The sequence below is a fragment of the Lithobates pipiens genome, unplaced genomic scaffold (genome assembly GCF_037356315.1).
Source record: "Lithobates pipiens isolate NorthernLeopardFrog02 unplaced genomic scaffold, aLitPip1_a1.2 Scaffold_30, whole genome shotgun sequence".
Lineage (NCBI taxonomy): Eukaryota > Metazoa > Chordata > Amphibia > Anura > Ranidae > Lithobates > Lithobates pipiens.
In genome coordinates this window covers 50,717,421-50,743,926 of record NW_027507791.1, presented here as the reverse complement: position 1 = coordinate 50,743,926, position 26,506 = coordinate 50,717,421, and the positions used below count along the sequence as shown (strand labels likewise).

General features: G+C 46.7%; 1 protein-coding gene across 1 annotated transcript; it reads right to left on the bottom strand.

Annotated features, from left to right (window-relative positions):
* On the bottom strand, positions 1-26,490 carry LOC143942202 (Fc receptor-like protein 5). The gene is made up of 4 exons (XM_077463455.1): positions 25,989-26,490; positions 21,873-22,133; positions 16,308-16,577; positions 1-80 (listed from the first exon to the last, which is right to left on the bottom strand). Exons 1-4 carry the CDS (start codon positions 26,062-26,064, stop codon positions 1-3), a joined length of 687 nt encoding a protein of 228 aa, XP_077319581.1. The 5' UTR covers positions 26,065-26,490.
* Positions 26,491-26,506: the final 16 nt, after the last annotated feature.

The following is a 26,506-nucleotide window of genomic DNA, read 5'->3' as shown; positions in this document are numbered from 1 at the left end:
TCACTGATGCAGCAGGGTCACATGGCTTTGCCGCAATTTGGCAGAAGCATTGGTGCGCAGAACGTTGGCATAACTCTTGGCTAGTAAAAGGTTACATTAAAAACATAGTCTTACTGGAATTATTCCCTATCATTGTTGCACTTGAGAATTGGGGTTCTTTTTTCAAAAATAAAAGAATTTTGAGTACAGATAATAAAGGAGTAAATTCTGCTATTAATTGTTTAACATCCAAGTCTCCGCCAGTCATTGTCCTTATAAGATACCTGATATTTAAATGCTTAAGTTTAAACATATGGTTAAAGGCTGTACATGTACCAGGTAAGGACAATGATTTGGCGGATGCGTTGTCTCGTTTACAGATGGAGCGTTTTTTTCAAGCTATTTCCGGAGGCGGATCGAGTGGGTCATTCCTGTCCAATCAATTTATGGGACCTGGTTTAAGGCCCATTTCTGCTTATATTATCAATTCTTTGGCACCTTCTACTTGGGCAGGATATCAGTGTGCCTGGTTTCTGTATGTAACATTTTTGAATATGATAGGTGAACCATTGGGTTCCGTGTCTGAGTTACTATTATTGAAGTTTCTTGGTTCTCTTTTTGAGCAAAATTATTCTTGCTCCTACATACATAAAACTCTGTCTAGAATTTCTCTTTTCTTGAAATTAAATAACATGCCGTCTTGCATGCAATATTTTTCTATAAAACAAGCTTTAAAAGGTTATAAAAGGAAAAATTTTAGACCTGATTCAAGGAAGCCCATCACCCCATTAGTGCTGGGGGAGCTTTGCTCCATAACAGATGACATTTGTTTTTCTTACTTTGAATCGGTTCTTTTTTGTGCGTTTTTTTCGGTTATGTTTTTTGCGGGCTTATGGTATCTGAGCTGGTTCAAATACACACATCTGAAGTTGTTGTTTGTGAAAGTTGAATAAATATTTTGATTAGCAGATCCAAAACGGATCAGGTAGGTAAAGGTGATTGGTTAAAGTGGTTGTAAACCCTTACAACACACTTTGACCTACAGGTAAGCCTAGATTAAGGCTTACCTGTAGGTCCAAGAAATATCTCCTAAACCTACACGTTTAGGAGATATTTGTCGAAAGACAGGCACTGCTGTCTACGGCACATGCACCGTAGAGAGCGGCGCACAGGCACACTGAGCGCGGCATCGTTAACGGCGAATATGCCGCTCGTGGCGGCTCCCGTGCGCATGCGCGGGAGTGACATCATAGCGGCTTCGTCGAATGACAGCGGCGGAGCTGCGAGACCCACCGAGAAGATGGATGCGCCGGACTACAGGGGACAGCGGTGACTTCGCTGGCTCCTGTGTCAGGTAAGTGACACATAATGGACTACTATACAATGCATAGTAGTCCATTATGCTTTACCTTTGCAGGGAATGAAAGAGGAAGTAAACTCACCAGGGTTTACTTCCTCTTTAACATTAGATGTGTGTAAGTGCTAGTATTTGCCGCGGTGGCTCTGATACGTCAATATTTATCAATTATGCCTTTGGGGTTTTCAAATTTTTTTATTCATGAATCAGGTTTACCCCTTACTAAGTACCAGTTCGTATGTGTTTTCAAGAAGTGTTTGAAGGCTCTAAACTTAGATCAGGAGCATTTATCGTCACATTCTTTTCGAATTGGAGCAGCAACAGAGGCCGCTAGATTGGGTTTTGACGTTAGATCCATTAAACAGATTGGTAGATGGAAATCGGATAGGTACCTGCTTTATATTCGTCCTAACGTAATGCTATGAACTATTTCAAGTAAAACTCGCATTGTGTGGATGATTGGACACTCCTTCATCTATTGGGCGAATTTGAGAGCTCAACAACGAGTTTATACTAGCAATTTAGGATTGGATGTTAATAAATTTAAGATTTTTTGGTGCGGAAAGAAGGGAATGTTATGGTCAGATCTAAGCTCTTTTATTTCACAGCTTCTTCTTCATTTTCCCTCTCCGGATATCTTAATTATTCATCTAGGAGGTAATGATATTGGTTATCGTAAAACCTTGGACCTTATTTTTCAGATTAGGGATGATCTACAGAAAATCCAGTTATCCTTTCCCAGTCCGGTAGTGTTTTTTTCTGGAAATTGTGCAGATAATGGGTTGGCTTTCCTATCCTTCTGTACGCCCTTTTGAAAAAAATCAGGAAGAGAGTGAATAGGGCAGTATCCGAGCTATTGTCTAGATTGGGAATGTTATCCTTTAGGCACACTGAGCTAGAGGGGGGTATTCCAGGCCTTTACAGGCAGGATGGCATCCATTTGTCTGATATTGGCTTGGATATTTTCAATGTGGATTTAAGCTCTTGTGTTGAGTTGGCCGCGGGTTGGGGTTCTGTGGGCAGTTGGCCTTAGGTCCGCCTGCCCTTTTGGGTACTTTGTTGTTGCTGCCTGAGCCGTAGTGGTTAGGCTAGCTTTAAGTTTACTGGATGAGTTTTTTGATGTGTTATTATTCCAAATACTTGTCTGCTTGTCTTATTTCAATTTATTGCATAACATTCCGGCCTGCTGTCCCATGAGTTAGGGTGTAATGCTCAATATGAACATAGATCATCGGTAGATTATTGTCAGGAACCATGAAACAGACAGAGACAGAAGTACAATCAAATCACACTTGTTTATTAATAAAAAATAAAAAGGTAAATAGGAAAAAGCGTAGTCAAGCAAGCCAGAGTCCAGTAGCCAGATCGGGTAGTCAGCCAGTCCAAAGTTCATAAACCAGATCTGGTAATCAGCCAGTCCGGACGTCAGGGATCCAAGGAGAGCAACCGCAAGCAGTATGGAAGCCAGGAGGGATGTTAGCAAGCCAGTCTTGAAACAAAAGCAGGAGAAGGTTCCTAGTGGAGAAATGAGCTGGAAGACTTTATATAGGCAGGCCAGACGAGCATCATCGGGAACAGCTGGTAACTGTGGAGAGAGAAGAGAGCTGGCAATTAGCCGACAGCTGAGCGGCCAGCCCAGAGGAGAAAGGGCTAAGCCAGCCCTGACAATTATACCAACGGGGGCACGAGATGTGCGCAAGCGCTGTGGCGGATCTTGTGAATGGGATGGATGGGAGGGTATAAATAGTTTGATTGTCCTGCCGTGCAGCCAACCCCATGAGGAAGTCAATGTATGATGAAACGTTGGGGGCGTGGCTGTGCGGCAATCATCACCAGTAATGTGCAATGTTTGGAGCTGAACGGGGAAGTGGTGAGATTGGCATCTGTGTCTGGGCACCGAGGAGAGGGTGAGAACGACGCTTACAAGCTCGCACACCTCGGGTCTGCCGTGGCCACAGTCCAAAGTTTGTGCTGTTCAGGAGTAGGGATGAGCTTCGTGTTCAAGTCGAACATACGTTCGACTCGAACATTGGCTGTTCGGCGAATTCCGAACGTTTGGGCCGTTCGCGTCAAAATTCGAGTGGCCCACAATGCACTGCGATAGCGCAATGCATTGCTGGTTCATGATTGGCCAAGCATGCACTGTGACCCCGCATGCTTGGCCAATCGCAGCGCCAGCAGCGAGGAGAGCCATGATTGGCCACAGGCATCCTGCCTGTGGCCAATCATAGCTCAGGCTGTGTAGTGCACGCCCCACACTATATAAGGCCGCCTTTGAGGCGGCCTCGTGTAGTGTGTTAGCATCTGAAGCAGTGGGTGTTCTGTGTACCTTCAACACAGTTACACACCAATCGTTTTTGGCTGATTTCCTATCTTGCTGCTGTGTAGTGGTTGTTGTCTGTGCCCTGACCGCAGTATACACCACTATATTCACCTCACCTATATAGCTAGTGATCTAGCTTTAACCACTTAACAACTGCCCATTGCCGATTAACGGCTTCAGGGCGGTTGTTTAACTCTGAGAGGCCGTTAATTAAACGGCCTCCCAGAATTCTGCTCTCGCGCGCCCCCTGGGGCGCGCACTCGAGAGCATCCGTGACCGCCTGGTCCACAGGACCCGGCGCATCACGGATCACGGTAAACAGCAGGTCATAGCGGCCGTTTACCACGTGATCGCTCCGTCAAATGACAGAGTGATCACTTGTAAACAAACCGGCGTCATGTTATGACGCCGGTTCCTCCCTCCCCTCTCTGTACCGATCGGTACAGCGGAGGGGAAAGAGATCGGTGTCAGCAGCGATGTGGGCTGCATCTGCAGTGCCCACATCGCTGCTCACCGAATTTAACCCCTCAATTCCCTGCCAATACTCTGCAATACCAGTGCATACTCTGCAGTACCCTGCCATTACTCTGCAGTACCCTGCCATTACTCTGCAGTACCCCGCCATTACTCTGCAGTGCAGTACCCTGCCATTACTCTGCAGTACCCTGCCATTACTCTGCAGTACCCCCCATTACTCTGCAGTACCCTGCCATTACTCTGCAGTACCCCCCATTACTCTGCAGTACCCCCCAATACTCTGCAGTACCCCCAATACTCTGCAGTACCCGCCATTACTCTGCAGTACCCCGCCATTACTCTGCAGTGCAGTACCCTGCCATTACTCTGCAGTACCCTGCCATTACTCTGCAGTACCCCCCATTACTCTGCAGTAACCCTCATTACTCTGCAGTACCCTGCCATTACTCTGGAGTACCCCCCAATACTCTGCAGTACCCTGCTATTACTCTGTAGTACCCCGCCAATACCCCGCCAATACTCTGCAATACCCTGCCATAAATTGCCATACCCAGCCATACTCGGAGATACCCAGCCATACTCGGTGATACCCTGAAATACCCAGCCATAGACGCCCCCCACCCCTCACCGCCCTCCGGTGCTTCTACCAACTCGCCAGTACGATCAAAGCCAGAATCTTTTTTTATTTTTTATTTCAGGCTTCCCAGCCTAGAGGTGAGATGTGGGGTCATATTGACCCCCAGATTTCACTGTAAAAAGGACCTGTCACCCCATATTCCTATTACAAGGGATGTTTACATTCCTTGTAATAGGAATAAAAGTGATCAAAAATATATTTTTGGGGAAAAAAATGTCAAACTAAAATAAATAAAGTAAAATGAACAATAAAAAAAAACAAAAAAAATTCAAGCGCCCATGTCCCCATGTGCTCGCATGCAGAAGCGAACGCATGCGTAAGCCCCGCCCACATATGAAAACGGTGTTCAAACCACACATGTGAGGTATCGCCGAGAACGTTAGAGCGAGAGCAATAATTCTAGTCCTAGACCTCCTCTGCAACTCAAAACATGTAACCAGTAAAAAAAACTTTAAAGCGTCGCCTATGGGGATTTTTTAAGTAGCGACGTTTGGCGCCATTCCACGGGCATGTGCAATTTTGAAGAGTGACATGTTTGATATCTATTTACTCAGCATAACTTCATCTTTCACTTTATGCAAACATTGGGCTAACTTTACTGTTTTTTTTGTTTGTTTTTTAAGCACAAAACTGTTTTTTCCCCCAAAAAAACGCGTTTGAAAAATTGCTGCGCAAATACCGCGTGAGATAAAAATTTGCAACGACCACCATTGTATTCTCCAGGGACTTTGCTAAAAAAAATATATATATATATAATGTTTTGGGGTTCTCTGTAATTTTCTAGCAAATAAATTATGATTTTTACATGTAGGAGAGAAATGTCAGAATTGGCCTGGGTGCTCCAGAACGCCTGATGGCGCTCCCTGCATGTTGGGCCTCTGTATGTGGCCACGCTGTGTAAAAGTCTCACACATGTGGTATCGCCGTACTCGGGAGTAATAGCAGAATGTGTTTTGGGGTGTAATTTGTGGTATGCATATGCTGTGTGTGTGAAATAACCTGATAATATCACAATTTTGTGAAAAAAAAAAAAAAAGGAAATAGGCCGTCAGTACTTCAGGTGTGATCAATTTTCAGATATTGGCACCATAGCTTGTGGACTCTATAACTTTCACAAAGACCAAATAATATCCACCAATTTGTACTTATTTTTACCAAAGATATGTAGTAGTATGAATTTTGGCCAAAATTTATGAAGAAAAAATTACTAATCTGCTAAATTTTATAACAGAAACGAAGAAAAATTCATTTTTTCGCAGAATTTTCGGTCTTTTTTCTTTTATAGCACAAAAAATAAAAAACTGAGAGGTGATTAAATACCACCAAAAGAAAGCTCTATTTGTGTGAAAAAAAGGACAAACATTTCCTATAGGTCCAGTGTTGCATGACTGAGTAATTGTCATTCAAAATGTGAGGGCACCGAAAGCTGAAAATTGGTCTGGTTATTAAGGGTGTTTAAGTGCCCAGTGGTCAAGTGGTTAATAATAGAGCTTGCAGTCAGTAGTGTTAGGAGATAGTGCGTGCTGTCTGCGTGCTCTGTACCCAGTACATACCGCTATAATATAGGGCAGGCCCCTACTTTCAAACATCCAACTTACAAACATCTCCTACTTGCAAACGCAAGGAGACAGCAGCAAGTGAGATGAAAAAAGATGGACGACAAAACAAATTATACAGGGGTGATAACCCTTCCCTATGTTTTCCAAAAAGCTTAAAAATAGTTTTTTTGACTGGAGCTACACTTTAAAAATGTACCGGTTGAAAATGACAAACAGATTCAACTTAACACAACAAACCTACACAGTCCCTGTCTTGTTTGCACCGCCTGTATACTGCTGTTCTGAGTATATAGGGCCTGGGGGCCACACGCATTTCCTTTTTTTAATATGGGTACGGGGTTCCCCTTAATATGCGTACAAGACCCAAATAGGCTGGTAATGGGCAGGGAGGGCTACCCATGCCATTTTTCTCAATGATTTTCAACCATATTGCAGGAACCAGATATAACATTAAAACCGCAAGCAGTTTTAAATGGTGTTATTTCCGTTTAATGTCATTTTGTGCAGGGACTGTTCTAAACACGGGAAACACGTGGCACTTCACAGGCATACTACAGACACCCCCCAGGCACCATATTTAAAGGAATATTTCACCTTTTTTTTTTCACTTTAATCGTCATTAACCACTTTCAGACCGGACCATTTTGCTGGTAAATGACCAGAGGTCTTTTTACACTTTGGCACTGCGCTGCTTTAACTGGTAATTGCGCGGTCATGCAATGTTGTACCCAAACGAAATTTGCGTCCTTTTCTTCCCACAAATAGAGCTTTCTTTTAAAGGTATTTGACTGACTCTGCGATTTTTATTTTTTGCGATATAAACGTAAAAATACCGCAAATTTTGAAAAAAAATGATATTTTCTACTTTTTGTTATTAGAAAAATCCAATAAACTCAATTTTAGTCATACATTTAGGCCAAAATGTATTCAGCCACATGTCTTTGGTAAAAAAAAAGTCAATAATTGTATATTTATTGGTTTGCGCAAAAGTTGTCACATCTACAAACTAAGGTACATTTTCTGGAATTTACGCAGCTTTTATTTTATGACTGCCTATCTCATTTCTTGAGGTGCTAAAATGGCAGGGCAGTACAAAACCCCCCCAAATGACCCCATTTTGGAAAGTAGACACCCTAAGGAAATTGATAAGAGGCATGTTGAGCCCATTGAATATTTTATTTTTTTGCCGCAAGCGATTGAATAATGACAAAAAAAAAAATTTTTTTTTTTTTTTACACAAAGTTGTCACTAAATGATATATTGCTCACACATGCCATGGTTATATGTGGAATTGTACCCCAAAATACATTCTGCTGCTTCTCCTGAGTACGGGGATACCACATGTGGTCGACTTTTTGGAAGCCTAGCCGCGTACGGGGCCCCGAAAGCCAAGCACCGCCTTCAGGATTTCTAAGGGCATACATATGTCATTTTACTCCTCACTACCTATCACAGTTTTGAAGGCCATAAAATGCCAAGATGGCACAAAACCCCCACAAATGACCCCATTTTAGAAAGTAGACACCCCAAGCTATTTGCTGAGAGGCATGTTGAGTCCATGGAATATTTTATATTTTGCCACAAGTTGCGGGAAAATGACAAACTTTATAAATTTTTCACAAAGTTGTCACTAAATGATATATTGCTTACACATGCTATGGGCATATGTGAAATTACACCCCAAAATAAATTCTGCTGCTTCTCCTGAGTACGGGGATACCACATGTGTGGGATTTTTTGGGAGCCTAGCCGCGTACGGGGCCCCGAAAACCAAGCACCGCCTTCAGGCTTTCTAAGGCCGTAAATTTTTAATTTCACGCCTCACTACCTATTACAGTTTTGAAGGCCATAAAATGCCAAGATGGCACAAAACCCCCACAAATGACCCCATTTTAGAAAGTAGACACCCCAAGCTATTTGCTGAGAGGCATGTTGAGTCCATGGAATATTTTATATTTTGCCGCAAGTTGCGGGAAAATTACAAACTTTTTTTATTTTTTTATTTTTTTTCACAAAGTTGTCACTAAATGATATATTGCTCACGCATGCCATGGGCATATGTGAAATGACACCCCAAAATAAATTCTGCTGCTTCTCCTGAGTACGGGGATACCACATATGTGGGACTTTTTGGGAGCCTAGCTGCGTACGGGGCCCCAAAAGCCAAGAACCGCCTTCAGGCTTTCTAAGGGCGTAAATCTTTGATTTCACGCCTCACTACCTATTACAGTTTTGAAGGCCATAAAATGCCAAGATGGCACAAAACACCCACAAATGACCCCATTTTAGAAAGTAGACACCCCAAGCTATTTGCTGAGAGGCATGTTGAGTCCATGGAATATTTTATATTTTGCCGCAAGTTGCGGGAAATTTACAAACTTTTTTTTTTTTATTTTTTTTTTCACAAAGTTGTCACTAAATGATATATTGCTCATGCATGCCATGGGCATATGTAAAATGACACCCCAAAATAAATTCTGCTGCTTCTCCTGAGTACGGGGATACCACATGTGTGGGATTTTTTGGGAGCCTAGGTGCGTACGGGGCCCCGAAAGCCAAGAACCGCCTTCAGGCTTTCTAAGGGCGTAAATCTTTGATTTCATGCCTCACTACCTATTACAGTTTTGAAGGCCATAAAATGCCAAGATGGCACAAAACCCCCACAAATGACCCCATTTTAGAAAGTAGACACCCCAAGCTATTTGCTGAGAGGCATGTTGAGTCCATGGAATATTTTATATTTTGCCACAAGTTGCGGGAAAATTACAAACTTTTATTTTTTTTTCACAAAGTTGTCACTAAATGATATATTGCTCACACATGCCAGGGACATATGTGAAATGACACCCCAAAATAAATTCTGCTGCTTCTCCTGAGTACGGGGATACCACATGTGTGGGACTTTTTGAGAGCCTAGTCGCGTACGGGGCCCCGAAAACCAAGAACCGCCTTCAGGATTTCTAAGGGTGTAAATTTTGGATTTTACACCTCACTACCTATCACAGTTTTGAAGGCCATAAAATGCCAAAATAGCACAAAACCCCCCAAAATGACCCCATTTTGGAAAGTAGACACCCCAAGCTATTTGCCGAGAGGCATGGTGAGTATTTTGCAGCTCTCATTTGTTTTTGAAAATGAAGAAAAAAAAAAATAATGTATATTTTTTTTCTTTTTTTCAATTTTCAAAACTTTGTGACAAAAATGAAGGTCTGCAAAATACTAACCATACCTCTCGGCAAATAGCTTGGGGTGTCTCCTTTCCAAAATGGGGTCACTTGGGGGGATTTTGTGCTATCTGGGCATTCCATGGCCTCCGAAACTGTGATAGGCAGTGAGGAATGAAATCTAAAATTTACACCCTTAGAAATCCTGAAGGTGGTGCTTGGATTTTGGGGTACCGTACGCGGTTAGGCTCCCAAAAGGTCTCACACTTGTGGTATCCCCGTACTCAGGAGAAGCAACAGAATGTATTTTGGGGTGTAATTTTACATATAACCATGGCATGTTTGAGCAATATATCATTTAATGACAACTTTGTGCAAAAAAAAAAAAAAAAATAATAATAATGTATTTTTTCCACAACTTTTGTCAAAATATAAAATATTCCATGGACTCGACCTGCCTCTCAGCAAATAGCTTGGGGTGTCTACTTTCTAAAATGGGGTCATTTGGGGGGGTTTTGAACTGTCCTGGCATTTTATGCACAACATTTAGAAGCTTATGTCACACATCACCCACTCTTCTAACCACTTGAAGAAAAAGCCCTTTCTGACACTTTTTGTTTACATGAAAAAATATTTTTTTTTGCAAGAAAATTACTTTGAACCCCCAAACATGTAGTGTTTTTTTAAAGCAAAAGCCCTACCGATTAAAATGGTGGGTGTTTCATATTTTTTTTTCACACGGTATTTGCGCGGCGATTTTTCAAACGCATTTTTTGGGGAAAAAACACACTTTTTTTTATTTTAATGCACTAAAAATCACTATATTGCCCAAATGTTTGATGAAATAAAAAATATGATCTTAGGCCGAGTACATGGATACCAAACACGACATGCTTTAAAATTGCGCAGAAACGTGCAGCGGCGACAAACTACGTACATTTTTAAAAGCCTTTAAATGCCTTTACAGGTGACCACTTTAGATTTACGGAGGAGGTCTACTGCTAAAATTAGTACCCTCGATCTGACCTTCGCGGTGATACCTCACATGCATGGTGCAATTGCTGTTTACATATGCCACCAGACCAACGCTTGTGTTCCGCGTTGCGCCTTAGCAGGGGGGGACAGGGGTGGTTTTTTTTTTTTTTTTTTTTTTTATTATTTATTTTGCTTTTTTTTTTTTTTTTTAAACTGTTCCTTTCATTTATATATATTTTTTTATGATTTTTATTGTTATCTCAGGGAATATAAATATCCCCTATGATTGCAATAGGTAGTGACAGGTACTCTTTTTTAAAAAAATTAGGGTCTATCAGACCCTAGATCTCTCCTCTGTCCTCAAAGCATCTGACCACACCAAGATCGGTGTGATAAAATGCTTTCCCAATTTCCCAATGGCGCTGTTTACATCCCGCAAAATCTAAGTCATGAAATGCTCGTAGCTTCCGGTGTCTTAGGCCATAGAGATGATTGGAGCCATTCTGGTCTCTGATCAGCTCTATGGTCAGCTGGCGGAACCACCGGCTGCATTCTCAGGTTCCCTGTTGGGACAGGAGAGCCTGAGAAAACCATGGAAGATGGTGCGGGGGGGGGGACATTCCCTCCCACTGCTTGTAAAAGTAGTCTAGAGGCTAATTAGCCACTAGGATTGCTTTTACATAAAAGCCGACCGCTGGCTGAAAAGAATGATACCAAGATGATACCTAAACCTGCAGGCATCATTCTGGTATAAGCACTCAAAGTCCCGCAACATACCAGTATGTTGCTGGAACTGGTTGGGCATATATTGTATTTTTTTTTTCATGCAGCCTGTGGGCTGAACGAAAAAAAAATATTGATCGGTGGGCATGCCCACCATTAGATACCACCCTTCATCCACCCACTTTCTAATGGTGGGCATACATGCACCATTTATATATGCCGAAGCATGGGGGCATCCTCCCGCAAAAGGTAGGAGCAGATCGTTCCTCCACCCCGTATGCCCCCATGCTTCGGCATATATGCTCTTTTTTAACTGTGGTGGTGAAATCACCCCCGACAGTGCTGGAGTCGCGGCTTTATGTATCGTGGGAGCAAACGCTGTTGCTGTCAAGATAAATAAATCCGCTCTGCAGCAGAATGGCGTACCTGCTAAGCAAATGATGGTTAACAATAAAACAAAGTAACATTACAGTATAACAGTAGGACTTACCATACCTGCAAAGCAAATACAAAAAAAATCGCAAAAAATAACACATTTAACACAATCTGTGCCTAAAATATATATATGCCGAAGCATGGGGGCATCCTCCCGCAAAAAAGTTATGCCGCGTACATACATTCAAACTTTTCCACGGGCAAGCCCTCCGTCGGAATTTTGACTGTATGTACGCGGCATTAGGAGCAAAATCGATCCTCCACCCCTTATGCCCCCATGCTTCGGCATATATGCTCTTTTTTAACTGTGGTGGTGAAATCACCTCCGACAGCGCTGGAGTCGTGGCTTTACATATCGTGGGAGCAAACGCTGTTGCTGTCAAGATAAATAAATCCACGCTACAGCTGAATGGCGTACCTGAAAACAAAAAATGGTTAACAATAAAACATTGCAGAATAGAATACAGTACAAAGGAGCAGAACAATAGAGAGAGAATAGAGAGAGAGAGAACAATAAAACGACAACTATTTTTGGTTTTTTTATTTTATATTTTTTTTGGTTTTTTTGGTTTTTTTACTTTTTTTTTTTTTTTTTTTTTTAACACTTTTTTTTGTAACTTTAACACTTTTTCTGTTGTAACGGTTCCAGCGGTTTGGGTCTCTCAAAATGTGATGGCATCTTGGGAGACCCTGTGAACGTGTGCCTAGCTTGTGCAATGCTGTACCCTGCGCTAATACTCAACTAGTTCATGGTAGCGTTCAAAACACTCACCCTGACAAAGACCAGGCTGGTCAGGACAGCGGGGACAATAAGAACGGGTGTCACGCCTAAATCCGCGCTTGCTACAGACACGACATCTTTTTTGGGGGGCTCGTTGGGTAGGGGTACTCGGGATGACATAAGAATAATGCCTCTCATGCAGCCGGCTTACTGCATCTGGTAGGGGAAGGTGAGGTGGAGCACCGTCTGGATACAGAAGGGCTCTGACGATATCCTCCTGGAATTTGAGGAAGGATCCAGTCCGTCCTGAAGCTTTGTGTAGTACATAAGCATTCAGTATAGCCAATTGGAATAAATAAACAGACACTTTTTTGTACCAGCGTCTGGACTTACGGGCAACTAGATACGGCGCCAACAACTGGTCATTGAGGTCCACCCCTCCCATGTTAAGGTTATATTTGTGGACACAGAGGGGTTTCTCCACAACACCAGTCGCCGTAGAAATTTGGACCGTCGTGTCTGCATGAAGGGAGGTAAGAACGAAAACATTCTTATTATCCCTCCACTTCATAGCGAGCAAATTATTACTGCGCAAGCAGGCTCTCTCCCCCAGCCTAAGACGGGACTCTACAAGCCGCTGGGGAAAGCCCCGGCGATTAGGTCGCACGGTGCCACATGCTCCAATCTGCTGATCAAACAAGTGACTAAAGAGTGGCACGCTTGTGTAATAATTGTCCACGTACAAGTGGTACCCCTTTCCGAATAAGGGTGACACCAAGTCCCACACTATCTTGCCAGCGCTTCCTATGTAATCAGGGCAGTTCTCCGGCTCTACGTGACTATCTCTTCCCTCATAAACCATGAAACTACGTGTATAGCCTGTGGCCCTGTCACAGAGCTTATACATCTTGACCCCGTATCTGGAACGCTTGTTGGGGACGTATTGTTTGAAGGACAAGCGACCAGAAAATTTAATCAGGGACTCATCAACGCAGACAACTTGATCGGGAGTAAACAAGGCTGCAAAACGTTGGTTGAAGTGGTTTATGAGGGGCCGAATTTTGTAGAGCCGATCATACTCAGGGTCTCCACGAGGACGACAGAGTTCATTGTCGCTGAAGTGCATGAACCGCAAAATCATCTCGTATCGTGCCCTGGACATGGAAGCAGAGAACACGCGCATATGGTGAATTGGGTCAATGGACCAATATGACCGCAACTCACTCTTTTTGGTTATGCCCATGTTGAGGGAGAGGCCCAGAAAGATTTTAAATTCGGAAACCGTAACTGGTTTCCATTGTCTGGCAAGGGCGGACTGGGGAATAGTGGCGATGTGTTGAGCAGCGTACAAATTGGTTTGGTCCACAATAGATCTAAAGAGATCTTCGGTGAAAAACAGTGAGTAAAAGTCAAGTGTCGTAAAATCAACTGTTTCCACGTTAATGCCAGGTTGGCCAGTGAATGGGGGAAGTACGGGTTCTGCAGAAGTGGTGGGCACCCAAATAGGATTGGCGAATTCTGCAGGAAGGGCACTATGGGTACGACGGGCCTGTCTTTGTCTTCTTCTTGGTGGCAGCGGGACACTACTTGTGCTTGCCACCTCGCCAGCTTGAACTGCACTTATGGGACTCGCCACGTCACCACGTGTTACTGCAGTGCTGGATGTAGGTCCAGGGTGTACTAGGCCGCTGGTGCTTGCCAGTTCACCAGAAGGTTGAGCGGCTCTAGTACGTCTCTGCTCCATACGAGTGACCTGCGGTTCCTGCACCTCAACAACAGAATACATACGGGATTGGGCACACCTGTTCTTAACAGCGGCCTCATCTCCGTCGTCAGAGCTATCTGTCATGGAGCCGCTGTCCTCTACAGGATCGTATTCTGAGCCTGAATCTGACAGATGAGTGACGTCCTCTTCACTATCTGTCATGCTCAGAAACGTGTAGGCCTCATCACTAGTGTACCTTCGCTTTGCCATTTTGGGCTCTAAATTTAGGGGTACACTAGTGAGACTCACAGGTAAAAAAGCACCTAGCCTGTCAGCGACTGTTTCAAAACGCTACAAAAAAAACTGTTAGCGATCGCAGGGATCAAGCCTGACTCTGCGAACGCTGCAGTTATGTGTGTTGTGTTTTGTAAGTGACAGTGATCGATCGATACTGCACTTGGGTGGGCTGGGCTGGGCTTGGCGGAGGGGCTAAACGCAGGTGCTAGCGGGTATCTGGGCTGATCCCGCTAACAATGCGTTTTGGGAAACCTAAAATGCTGGCAACGCTAATATATATCTGATCAGATACTATATTACTAAGGGAGGTGTATGCTTTGCGCGTGGGTGTTAGCGGTACTGGCACTAACCTGACGCTGGGGCGACGCAGGCCTTATCTGACCCTAAAAAACTTATATCACCCGCCGGGTGATCAGGGGGTTAAACCTTTATTAGGTAATAAATGGCGGGTGCCCTGAAACAAAAAAATATAACTAACCAACCAGCGTCACCTGTAACAGTTATATGGTGATCACTGGTGAAAGGGTTAACTGGGGGGCAATCAGGGGGCTATGCGGTAGTATATGGGGGTCCCTGACGCTATAAAAAGCTGCGGCGAACCCAAATACTTACCTGCCTATCTAGCGTCACCTGTGACACTAATACAGCGATCAGAAAAAAATCGCTTATTAGTGACACTGGCGACGGGGGGTGATCACGGGGTTAAACCTTTATTGGGGGGGTTAGGGGGGCACCCTAGAGCTAAAGGGGGCTAGCCCTAACTGCCCTAACAGTTATTACAGTCACAAATGACACCAATGCAAAAAAAAAAAAAAAAAAAAAAAAAAAAAAAAAAATGCACTTGGTGTCACTGTGACTGGGGGGGGCAGGGGTGATTGGGGGTGATTGGGGGGTGATCAGGGGGGTGAAAAGTGTGCCTGGCGTGTTCTACTGTTAGTGTAGTGTTAGGTGCAACTCACCGATCCGCTCTCCTCGGTGCCGGAACGAAAAAGACCGACACGAGGAGAGAATACATCACTTCCTCTCCTGTGTTTACATTACAGGAGAGGAAGTGATGTCACGGGGGATTTTCATTCGTCGGGAGCGATCGCGAGGGGGTGGCCATGAATGAATGGCCGTCCCCTCGTCCGGGATCGCTCCCGAACGAAAACCGACCGCCGCAGGCACCGGGCGGGGGCCCGATCGGGCCCCCGACCCGCGGGAGGCAAATCACGTACATGTACGTGCTTATGCCTGCCCGTGCCATTCTGCCGACGTACATCGGCGTTAGGCGGTCGGCAAGTGGTTAAAATCAGTGCTCCCGCCAAAACGGCAGTTTTTAAAAAAATTTTTTGCAGTGACCCATGTCCCCTGAGGCAGGAGGCAGGTCCCCAAACCCTTTTTAGGACACTATCTTGCATATTAGCCATTAAAATTGCACTTTCCATTTCGAACGTTCGAGTCCCATAGACTTCAATGGGGTTCTAACGTTCGTACCGAACGCGGGGGTCGTTCGCAAGTTCTGGTGCGAACCGAACCGGGGGGTGTTCGGCTCATCCCTAGTCTTCAGGCAACTTACATTGACTTCTATTACAGAAGTCGTTTGCAAGTCATAATAAACTAACCTAACGACAATTCGTATTTCGTATGAAACAGAACGGAATTTCGGACACGAAATACGAAGTACGAATTAATTTTATTACGAATCGAAACGGAACAGAAAGAAACAAATTTATTGACGGAGCCCATGTCTACATGGCGCACCCCTAAACCTTACACTCTGTACGTAGTGCAATCCTGATCTCTACACTCTGTACGTAACGCACTCCTGGACCCTGCACTCTGTGTGTAGCATAATCCCGAATTCTGCACGAACGGCTCTTTGTAGGAAACTATACTGCTGATGCAGCAGTCAATAAAATTGGAGTTTGACACCCTTGCTTTATACTATCTCCCAGCTCTTGATATATACTTACTTTTTAGATTTATTTCTTGGCTTTTCTTTGTCACAGTGCTCGTTTTAGGTGTCACAGCACAGTAATATTTCCCAGAACGTTTTCCGGCCGGAATTGTGCTTTGATTAGCCAAGCTGAATCTCTGAATGATCTGTCCATCTTTGTAGATCCCATACAACAGTTCTGTTTTCAGTTTGTATTTCGAGGCAGTTGCCTGACATTTTATAGTCACGTTATAACCTGCTTTTGCTGGATTTGGGGTCACGCTGATTACAGGGACTGTGAACAGTTCTGTAAAAACACAAATGTCACAGGGTAATTGGTCGTTCTTTTATGAAGGAAAAAAACAGAGCCATGAGCAGAAATGGCTGCCAACCATGTACATATTTAATTACCTACTTGTCACGTACCTTACAGCGGAGTCAGACTGTTGAGGGTGGCCTCTCGCACTTTTCCGGTCTCCACGCCCCTGGAGATGGGAACAGGGAGCGTGAGGACAACGAAAGGGTGCAGGTGCCTGCAGATGGAAGTTGAAGACCTTGGAGACGCTGGGTCCTCACGGTAGAAGAGGTGTAGACTCAGGCCCGGATTGGCCATTGGGCAAACCGGGCACTTGCCCGGTGGGCCGCGGCCGCCGGGGCCGCCAGGCTGCAAGTCCTTGCGGGGCTTGAGCTGGCGCCGTTCATCCAGCCTCTCCTCGGCCTCTCCTCGGCCGCCCGGCTGCTTAGCCATCGGCGCCGGGGGGAGGAGCTAAATGTCACTCCTTCGGCCTCTGCTCGGCTGCGCGGCCGCCTGTATAGCTCAGCCGTCGGTGCCGGGAGGAGGAGCCAGAGCGACACCTTGGAGCCGGTGAAAATGTGAGTTCAGCCCCCCCCAAACTGCACAGGAGGAGCGGTGGGGGCGGCTGCATATAGAAAAATAATTCTCTCCATGTTTCTCCTGCAGTAGCGGAATGCCTGCGAGAGGGAGAGGAGAAGCATTCAGAGATTGCAGGAGGAGGATGGAGAGAATTATTCTTCTATATGCAGCCGCCCCCACCGCTCCTCCTCCTATCCTGCTTCTCTCTGCTGCTCCCCCTGGGCTCTCCACCGCACCCATACTCTCTGCCATCCCCTCATACTCTCTGCCATCCCCTCATGCTCTCTGCCACCCCCCCATGCTCTCTGCTACCCCCCCATACTCTCTGCCATCCCCTCATGCTCTCCGCCACCCCCCATGCTCTCTGCTACCCCCCATACTCTCTGCCATCCCCCCATGCTCTCTGCCAACCCCCCCATGCTCTCCGCCACCCCCCATGCTCTTCACCTCTCCCCATGCTCTCCGCCAACCCCCCCATGCTCTCCGCCACCCCCATGCTCTTCACCTCTCCCCATGCTCTCCGCCACCCCCCCATGCACTCCGCCACCCCCATGCTCTCCGCCTCTCCCCATGCTCTCCGCCACCCCCCTGCTCTCCGCCTCCTCCCATGCTCTCCGCCACCCCCATGCTCTCCGCCATCCCCCATGCTCTCCGCCATCCCCCCCATGCTCTCTGCCGCCCCCATGCTCTCTGCCGACCCCATACTCTCTGCCAGCTCCACCGTGCTCTCCGCCACCCTCCCTGTGCTCTCTGCCCACCCCCCATGTTCTCCAACACCCATGCTCTCCGCCATCCCCCCATGCTCTCTACCTCCCCCCATGCTCTCCACCTCCCCCCATGATCTCTGCCACCCCAATGCTCTCTGCCGCCCCCATGCTCTCCGCCACCCTCATGCTCTCCGCCAACCCCCCCATGCTCTCCGCCACCCCCCATGCTCTTCACCTCTCCCCATGCTCTCCACCACCCCCCATGCACTCCGCCACCCCCATGCTCTCCACCTCCCCCATGCTTTCCGCCTCCCCCCATGCTCTCCGCCATCCCCCATGCTCTCCGCCTCCCCCCATGCTCTCCGCCATCCCCCATGCTCTCCGCCTCCCCCCATGCTCTCCGCCATCCCCCATGCTCTCCGCCATCCCCCATGCTCTCCGCCATCCCCCCCCATGCTCTCTGCCGCCCCCAAGCTCTTTGCTGACCCCATACTCTCCGCCACCTCCCCCCTACACTAGATGTGTGTGTTGGCGGGTTCTGGGACCCCTTCTACTGTTAGCCCTTGTACACACGGTCGGAGTTTCCGACGGAATGTGTCCTATCGGACCGTTTTGTCGGATATTCTGACTGTGTGTGGTCTCCATCGGACTGTTTCCGTCGGAGTATCCGACGGACCAAGTTTTCCAACTTGTACATAAAATTTTCCGACAAAATGCTCCGATCAGACATACTCCGATCATGTGTGGCCTACTCCCACGGACAAAGTGCCACGCATGCTCAGATCAAATTCCTAGACCAAAGCTATTGGCTACTAGCCTGAACGTAGTCCCGTCGTAACGAAATAACGTCATCACGTTATGTACAATCGGATTTTCCGACAACTTCTTCCGACTGTGTGTATGCAACAGTTTCGGACAAAATCCGTCGGACAAAATCCGTCTGACAAAATCCAACGGATTTGGTTGACAGAATGTCCTACCGTGTGTACAAGGGCTAACATAGACCCAGAGGCTTTCTTCATAATGCTGCAGTCTATCTATCTATCTATCTATCTAGCTATCTATCTACGCTATATTGTCAAAGTATTCGGACACCTGACTTTACACACATGACCTTTAATGACATCCCCGTTTTAGTCTGTAGGGTATCAATATTGACCCACCCCTTGCAGCTATAACAGCTTCAACTCTTCTGGGAAGGCCGTCCACAAGGTTTAGGAGTGTGTCTATGGGAATGTTTGACCATTCTTCCAGAAGAGCATTTGTGAGGTCCGGCACTGATGTTAGACAAGAAAGCCTGGCTCGCAGTTTCCGCTCTAATTCATCTTAAAGGTGTTCTATCGGGTTGAAATCAGGACTGTGTGTAGGCCAGTGAAATTCCTCCACCCCCAAACTCGCTCATCCATGTCTTTATGGACTTTGCTTTGTACACTGGTGCGCAGTCATGTTGGAACAGGAAGGGGCCATCCCCAAACTGTTCCCACAAAGTTGGCAGCATGAAATTGTCCAAAATGTCTACCTCTCCTCCTTTCATCCTTATTATTGTGTCTCTCTAACTGCCCGTGCCATGCTTCCACACCTCCATGTTAACAGTTCTTTCCAGGATCGGCTTGCAATATGGTCGTATGGAGCGCATGGCATCCTGCGGCTCATCTCGCACATGTCCCATACGATTCTACATTTGTCCGTATAAAAAAAAAAAAATCAAGATCACGGGGGAAGGCTTTTTTTTTTTTAAACAAATGAATGTAACATCATAAGGCACAGGCACAAGATGAGCAGTATGCGGTTATGAGCTCACGTAGAACGTACAACAATACTGCAAGGTTTTACCAATTACGTAGGAGATCTCCCTAAAGGCACTGGTGATGTTGCCTTCTCAGGGGGCATTCATTTGGTCGGAGCTACATCATCAGTGCCTTCAAGAAAACCAAAAAGTTGACACAAGGCTTTACGATTACTTTAAATTTGATGGTTCTTCCTATAGTGATGGACAGGGGCAGGCTGGGCCGGGGGGAAAGGGGGGGCAATTTCCCCTAGGCTGCCCTAACTTATGTTGAAGTTAACTTATGTTAACTTATGCTGCTGCCCACTGACATTTTTTTCCTTCTCTAGGAAGCTGGGCTGGGGGTACGGCTGCCACGGCCGTCCGCTTTTGCTTTCTGGGAGTTGTAGTCTGCGCCCAAACACAGAGGAGACTACAACTGTAGTCTTTGATGTGGGGAGCGCCAGGGAGTCGAGACTCGTGGCTGGCTCAGTGCTGGCAGCAACTTTACCCCAGGACCAGGAGAATCACCCCCCCAGGAGGACAAGGCATGCAAGGACCTACTGAGCTGAGATGCCAGGTTTGAGACACTGACACCCCCAGCTGACCCCCACATCCCATCTCCCCCCCTATACGCTGCGTTTGCCCTGCCCCAGTGATCAGGCTGCATTGGGTAGACACTAGTTAGGCTGCATTTATGGACAATGGTGAGGCTGCATTGATGGGCACTGATCAGGCAGCATTGATCAGGCTGCATTGATGGGCACTGATGAGGCTGAGCTAATGGGCACTAGTGAGGCTGCATTGAAAAAAAAGGTGGGCATGGATGGTGTGCTGATTCGGTGGCTCAATGGGCCACTTGACTGGACTTGTCCCCCCCCCCCCCCAGGCCTAAGGCTGCCAGCCCTCCCCTGGTGATGGAGAGCATCACAGACGGTGGAGCACATGATTTTTAGGACCATAGGACACTATCGTGAGAGACTACCTTGGATGTTGATTATTACTGTTCAGGGCTGGACTGGGACAGAAATTTGGCCCTGGACTTCATCCAGACCGGCCCACTTACAGTTTGAGTGTTCCATCAGCACTCCCTTACATCAGAATGTCCCATCACCACCCCCCTTTCAACAGAGTATCCCATCACCAGCCCCCTTTCAACTGAGTGTCCCATCAGCACCCCTTACATTAGAGTGTCCCATTATCAGCCCCCTTACATCAGAGTGTCCCATTATCAGCCCCCTTACATCAGAGTGTCCCATCACCAGCCCCCTTTCAACAGAGTGTCCCATCACCAGCCCCCTTTCAACTGAGTGTCCCATCAGCACCCCTTACATTAGAGTGTCCCATTATCAGCCCCCTTACATCAGAGTGTCCCATTATCAGCCCCCTTACATCAGAGTGTCCCATTATCAGCCCCCTTACATCAGAGTGTCCCATGAGCAGCCCCCTTACATCAGAGTGTCCCATGAGCAGCCCCCTTACATCAGAGTGTCCCATGAGCAGCCCCCTTACATCAGAGTGTCTTATCAGCACCTCCTTACATCAGAGTGTCCCATCAGCACCTCCTTACATCAGAGTGTCCCATGAGCAGCCTCCTTACATCAGAGTGTCCCATGAGCAGCCCCCTTACATCAGAGTGGCTTATCAGCACCTCCTTACATCAGAGTGTCCCATCAGCACCTCCTTACATCAGAGTGTCTCATGAGCAGCCTCCTTACATCAGAGTGTCCCATGAGCAGCCCCCTTACATCAGAGTGTCCCATGAGCAGCCCCCTTACATCAGAGTGGCCCATCAGCACCTCCTTACATCAGAGTGTCCCATCAGCACCTCCTTACCTCAGAGTGTCCCATCAGCACCTCCTTACATCAGAGTGGCCCACTGAGCCATCAGCCCACCGGGAAACTCCCGGTAGTCCCAATGGCCAGTACATGCCTGTTACTGTTATTCGATCACTTGATGTATATGTTTATTGGATGTTTTCTTTTTTCTTTCTTCTATTTATCTTTTAACTGTTTGTATATCTCATAATGTAGATTTTGGAATTTCCATTGTTCCCAGTTTTTTTTTTTCTTTCACATCCCTGCCACTGTCACCCACTCCTTGATGGCTTCTCCAATCACTGCGGAGCTTCTGAGTGACAGCGCTATCCCACCACAAAGCTTAATACAGACCAAATCGTTAAAGCTCTGGGCATAAATAGGAGAACTGCAAGCGATAAAGACCCGCTCATCCCAAATTCAGCATTCAGACCTTACCTTTGACTTTTATGGTGGCATACGCTGTGGACTGAGAGCTCCAGGAACCCCAAGATAACTCTTTTATACAGCTGTACAAACCAGATGCATTCATGGTAATGTCTGATACCATAAACAGAGGATCATTATTCAAATTAATTAATTCAGCTTTATTTTTGTAAAATTTACTCTGTGATCCAGTAATTCCAGGATTGTGGTGACATTTCAGAATCAAGCGATCACCTTCGTGAATATAGAGTGCTGTCTGCAGGATCAACTGGCCTGAAATACAGAATCATATAAGTTGTGTATTAGAGCAAGGGTAACTCAAGAGTGACCAGTGCCTGATAGACAGGCCCACTTGGCCCAAGCCCAGCACTGGTTATCTTTTTCACCATACTGTTCCGCTCCTCTCTCATCGGCCATTATAGGATGTGGTGACTTAGGATCAATCTACCAAAAGTTGCTATTTTAACCGCTTCAATACCGGGCACTTTTACCCCCTTCCTGCCCAGGTCAATATTCTGCTTTCAGCGCCGCCGCACTTTGAATGACAATTGGGCGGTCATCCAACACTGTACCCTTATGAGCTTTTTTAACACAATAGAGCTTTCATTTGGCGGTATTTAATCACCACTGTGTGTTTTATTTTTTGATAAATAAACTTTAAAAAAAATTTATAATTATAAAATTTTACCAATAAATAATCTTCATAAGTTTAAAGAGAAAGTAAACCCTGATGAGTTTACTTCCTCTTTCATTCCCTGCAAAGGCAAAGCATAGTAGCCCATTATGTGTCACTTACCTGACACAGGAGCCAGCGAAGTCGCCGCTGTCCCCTGTAGTCCGCCGCATCCATCTTGTTGGTGGTGTCTCGCAGCTACGCCGCTGTCATTCGGCGAAGCCGCGGTGACGTCACTCCCGCACATGCGCACGGGAGCCGACACGCGCGGCAGCTCTGTCGCCGAGAATGCCGCGCTCAGTGCGCCTGTGCGCCGCTGTCTACGGCGCATGCGCCATAGACAGCGGTGCCTATTTTCGGGCAAATATCTCCTAAACCATATAGGTTTAGGAGATATTGCTTGGACCTACAGGTAAGCCTTAATCTAGGCTTACCTGTAGGTCAAAGTGGTTTGTAAGGGTTTACAACCACTTTAAGCCAAACTGAATTCTGCTACATTTCTTTGGTGAAAATAACCCAAATCAGTCTATTACTTAGTCTTTCGAAAAGTTATAGAGTCCACAAACTACGGTATATATTTGGTATAGATACTGTATCTGAAAATGGATCATTCCTGATGTACCAATGGCATATCTCATTTCTTGAGGCCCGAAAATGCCATAACAGTACAAATTCCCCCTAAATGACCCCTTTTTGGAAAGTAAAAAGAGGTCCCCCGAAGAGGATTGGGACTTTGAAGGCAACTAGATATAGGAACAAAAAAACAATTTTATGGAAAAATGATTTATTGAATATTATCATTAAAAAGTCAATGTATGCATAACACTACAATGTAGTAAGCATAGGAGGTGCCTGAGAAATTTCTAAAAAAATGTGATCCTGGTGGTTGGATTCAAACAGTGGTGGCCCATCCATAAGGGGCGTAACAGGTGCCGCCCCCCTCATCCCTGCCCCTAATCTACATGCTGGGTGTTGGATGCATGGATTCCAATGGGGGGGTGTTTTTTTTTTTTTGCAGCACGTGATTAGAGCTAGGCTTTAATAGGCTTCAAAATAGGGTGGGCTCGGGGCACAGAGCACACCGCCCGAAGCCCACCCAGTTGTGCAACAATAGCGAATGAATATTGAATACTTAGTCTGCCGAAAAGTTATAGAGTCCACAAACTACGGCATATATTTGGTATAGATACTGTATCTGAAAAATGATCATTCCTGATGTACTGATGGCCTATCTGAGGGAGGAGACGCAGGGGAAGCCGGTCGCCCGGAGGGAAGCCAGAGGAGAAGCTACTCTGGCCGCTGGGAGGAGACACGAGGAGAGAAGACTCAGGGGAAACAGGTCTCCTGGAGGGAAGCCAGAGGAGAAGCTATGCTGGACACTGGGAGGAGGAGGGAGGAGATGCAGGGGAAGCCGGTCGCCCAGAGAAAGCCAGAGGAGAAACTACTCTGGCCGCTGGGAGGAGACACGAGGAGAGGAGACTCAGGGTTAACAGGTCTCCTGGAGGGAAGCCAGAGGAGAAGCTATGCTGGACACTGGGAGAAGGAGGGAGGAGACGCAGGGGAAGCCGGTTCGACCGGAGGGAAGCCAGAGGAGAAGCTACTCTGGCCGCTGGAAGGAGACATGAGTGGAGGAGACTCAGGGGAAACAGGTCTCCTGGAGGGAAGCCAGAGGAGAAGCTATGCTGGACACTGGGAGAAGGAGGGAGGAAACGCAGGGGAAGCCGGTCGCCCAGAGGAAAGCCAGAGGAGAAACTACTCTGGCCGCTGGGAGGAGACACGAGGAGAGGAGACTCAGGGTTAACAGGTCTCCTGGAGGGAAGCCAGAGGAGAAGCTATGCTGGACACTGGGAGAAGGAGGGAGGAGACGCAGGGGAAGCCGGTCGCCTCTGGCCGCTGGAAGGAGACACGAGGAGAGGAGACTCAGGGGAAACAGGTCTCCTGGAGGGAAGCCAGAGGAGAAGCTACGCTGGACACTGGGAGAAGGAGGGAGGAGACGCAGGGGAAGCCGGTCGCCCAGAAAGAAGCCAGAAGAGAAACTACTCTGGCCGCTGGGAGGAGACACAAGGAGAGGAGACTCAGGGGAAACAGGTCTCCTGGAGGGAAGCCAGAGGAGAAGCTACGCTGGACGCTGGGAGGAGGAGGGAGGAGATGCAGGGGAAGCCGGTCGCCCGGAGGGAAGCCAAAGGAGAAGCTACTCTGGCCGCTGGAAGGAGACACGAGGAGAGGAGACTCAGGGGAAACAGGTCTCCTGGAGGGAAGCCAGAGGAGACGCTACGCTGGACACTGGGAGAAGGAGGGAGGAGACGCAGGGGAAGCCGGTCGCCCGGAGGAGAAACTACTCTGGCCGCTGGGAGGAGACACGAGGAGAGGAGACTCAGGGGAAGCCGGCCAGAGGAGAGGCTACGCTGGCCACTGGGAAGAAGGTGGGGGGGATGCAAGGCGAGAAGATGCAGGGGAAGCTGGTTGCCCTGAGGAAAGCCAGAGGAAAAGCAACGTTGGCCACCGGGTGGTGGAGACACGAGGAGAGGAGACACAGGAAAGCCTGGGGTATGTATTGTGGCCGGGCGAATGGTTGGTAAAAGTCACAATGGTAACTTCATCTAATAAAAAAGGATTGTCTATGGTATTGTTAGCGGTGAAGCTATGTTGTTCATTGGATATTGAATTTCTTTAGCATACTGCACAATCTCTGAGTAATGTACAAATCCTCTACACACTTATTTTAATACGTCCTTAATACATGTACTTGAGGTGCTTCATTTGAGTGTTTTTTGTTTTTTGTTATTAGGTATTTTTCCTTTTATACTTTTTTGTTATTGTTTGATTGCCTATTGTCTTTTAAATATCTGGGTAATAAAAATTACCTGATTAAAAAAAAAAAAGTAATATCATACAGCAGCATATTCTATCGGTCAACGACAGATTAAAATTATCAGCAACAATATATAACCACCAAGTAGCACTTCTGTAGTACTGGCCGGCAACATGAAATAGTAACTTTTCAGGTGGCTCCAGACTTTCATCATGAGTGGTGTAGCCAGTATGGCCTAAACTTAGGGCCGGGACAAGGGGTGGACGGGAGGGGTGGCTGTCCTGGGTGCAGTGGTTTACTGTAGGGATGGAGGCGCCTTCCTTCTGTTTCAACGCTGACAAGAGTAGTGACAGCAGCAGCACTACTCCTGTCAGCCCAGTGCAGAGAGCAGTGAGGAGAGAAGCGGTGCAGACTGTGCTCTCTCGCTTTCTGCCACTGCCTGAACTCATTATGCTTTTATGGCTTTTGGCTAAGGTTGGCTTTGCCCAGCTGTCCCTGAGACAAGAAACGGGGGTACACCTTGTTACCCTCTGCTCAGGTGGAGCTCAGGGTTTCCTCCGCCCCTGAAGATGTATCTCTGCGACATAGCAGTATGTTAGTGACAACTAGTACAGTAAGTCATTGGCTTGTTGGATTAGCTCACCTTCAGTCACATTCAGTGTGACCATCTCACTTTTGCTACCATCTGGGGTCTGACAGTGGTAATTTCCGCTCTGCATGACGTTAGCACTTGGAATTTCGTATATATATTCCCTTTATTCCCTCCAATCTTCTCATTGTTAAAGAACCAGGCGTATTCCGTCTCCTTAGGCTGGGAATCACAGGTCATTTTAATTTTCTCTCCTTTGAAGATCGTACTATAGTTTGGGCTGAATTTCAACACAGGCCTTGCTGCAGATCCTACAAAATAGCACATCAGATGGGTCATTTATCAAGACGACATTGCAGTAAAATATTTTTAAGCAGATATAATCAATAGAGATCTGGAAACATTTGACCAGGGAGGCCAACGCAACCAAATGGCCCTTTGATGGCAGGGTCTGAATGGGGAGCAGAAAGTAATACACCACCCATGAGGCTGCCCCTGACTGCAGGTTCCAGAGTGACGTCTGAATGGGAGAGGATCACCAGCCCAACATGCAGTTTTTTTACTGTCTTGGA

What these genes read in the sequence shown, in the direction of transcription:
- LOC143942202 (XM_077463455.1), bottom strand. Translation starts at nt 26,064, where the DNA reads ATGCAGAGCGGAAATTACCACTGTCAGACCCCAGATGGTAGCAAAAGT. An exon ending in TGCCACCATAAAAGTCAAAG is followed by an intron (nt 16,578 to 21,872) that starts GTAAGGTCTGAA and finishes GTGTTTTTACAG; the next exon opens with AACTGTTCACAGTCCCTGTA. An exon ending in CCAAGAAATAAATCTAAAAA is followed by an intron (nt 81 to 16,307) that starts GTAAGTATATAT and finishes ACCTTTTACTAG; the next exon opens with CCAAGAGTTATGCCAACGTT.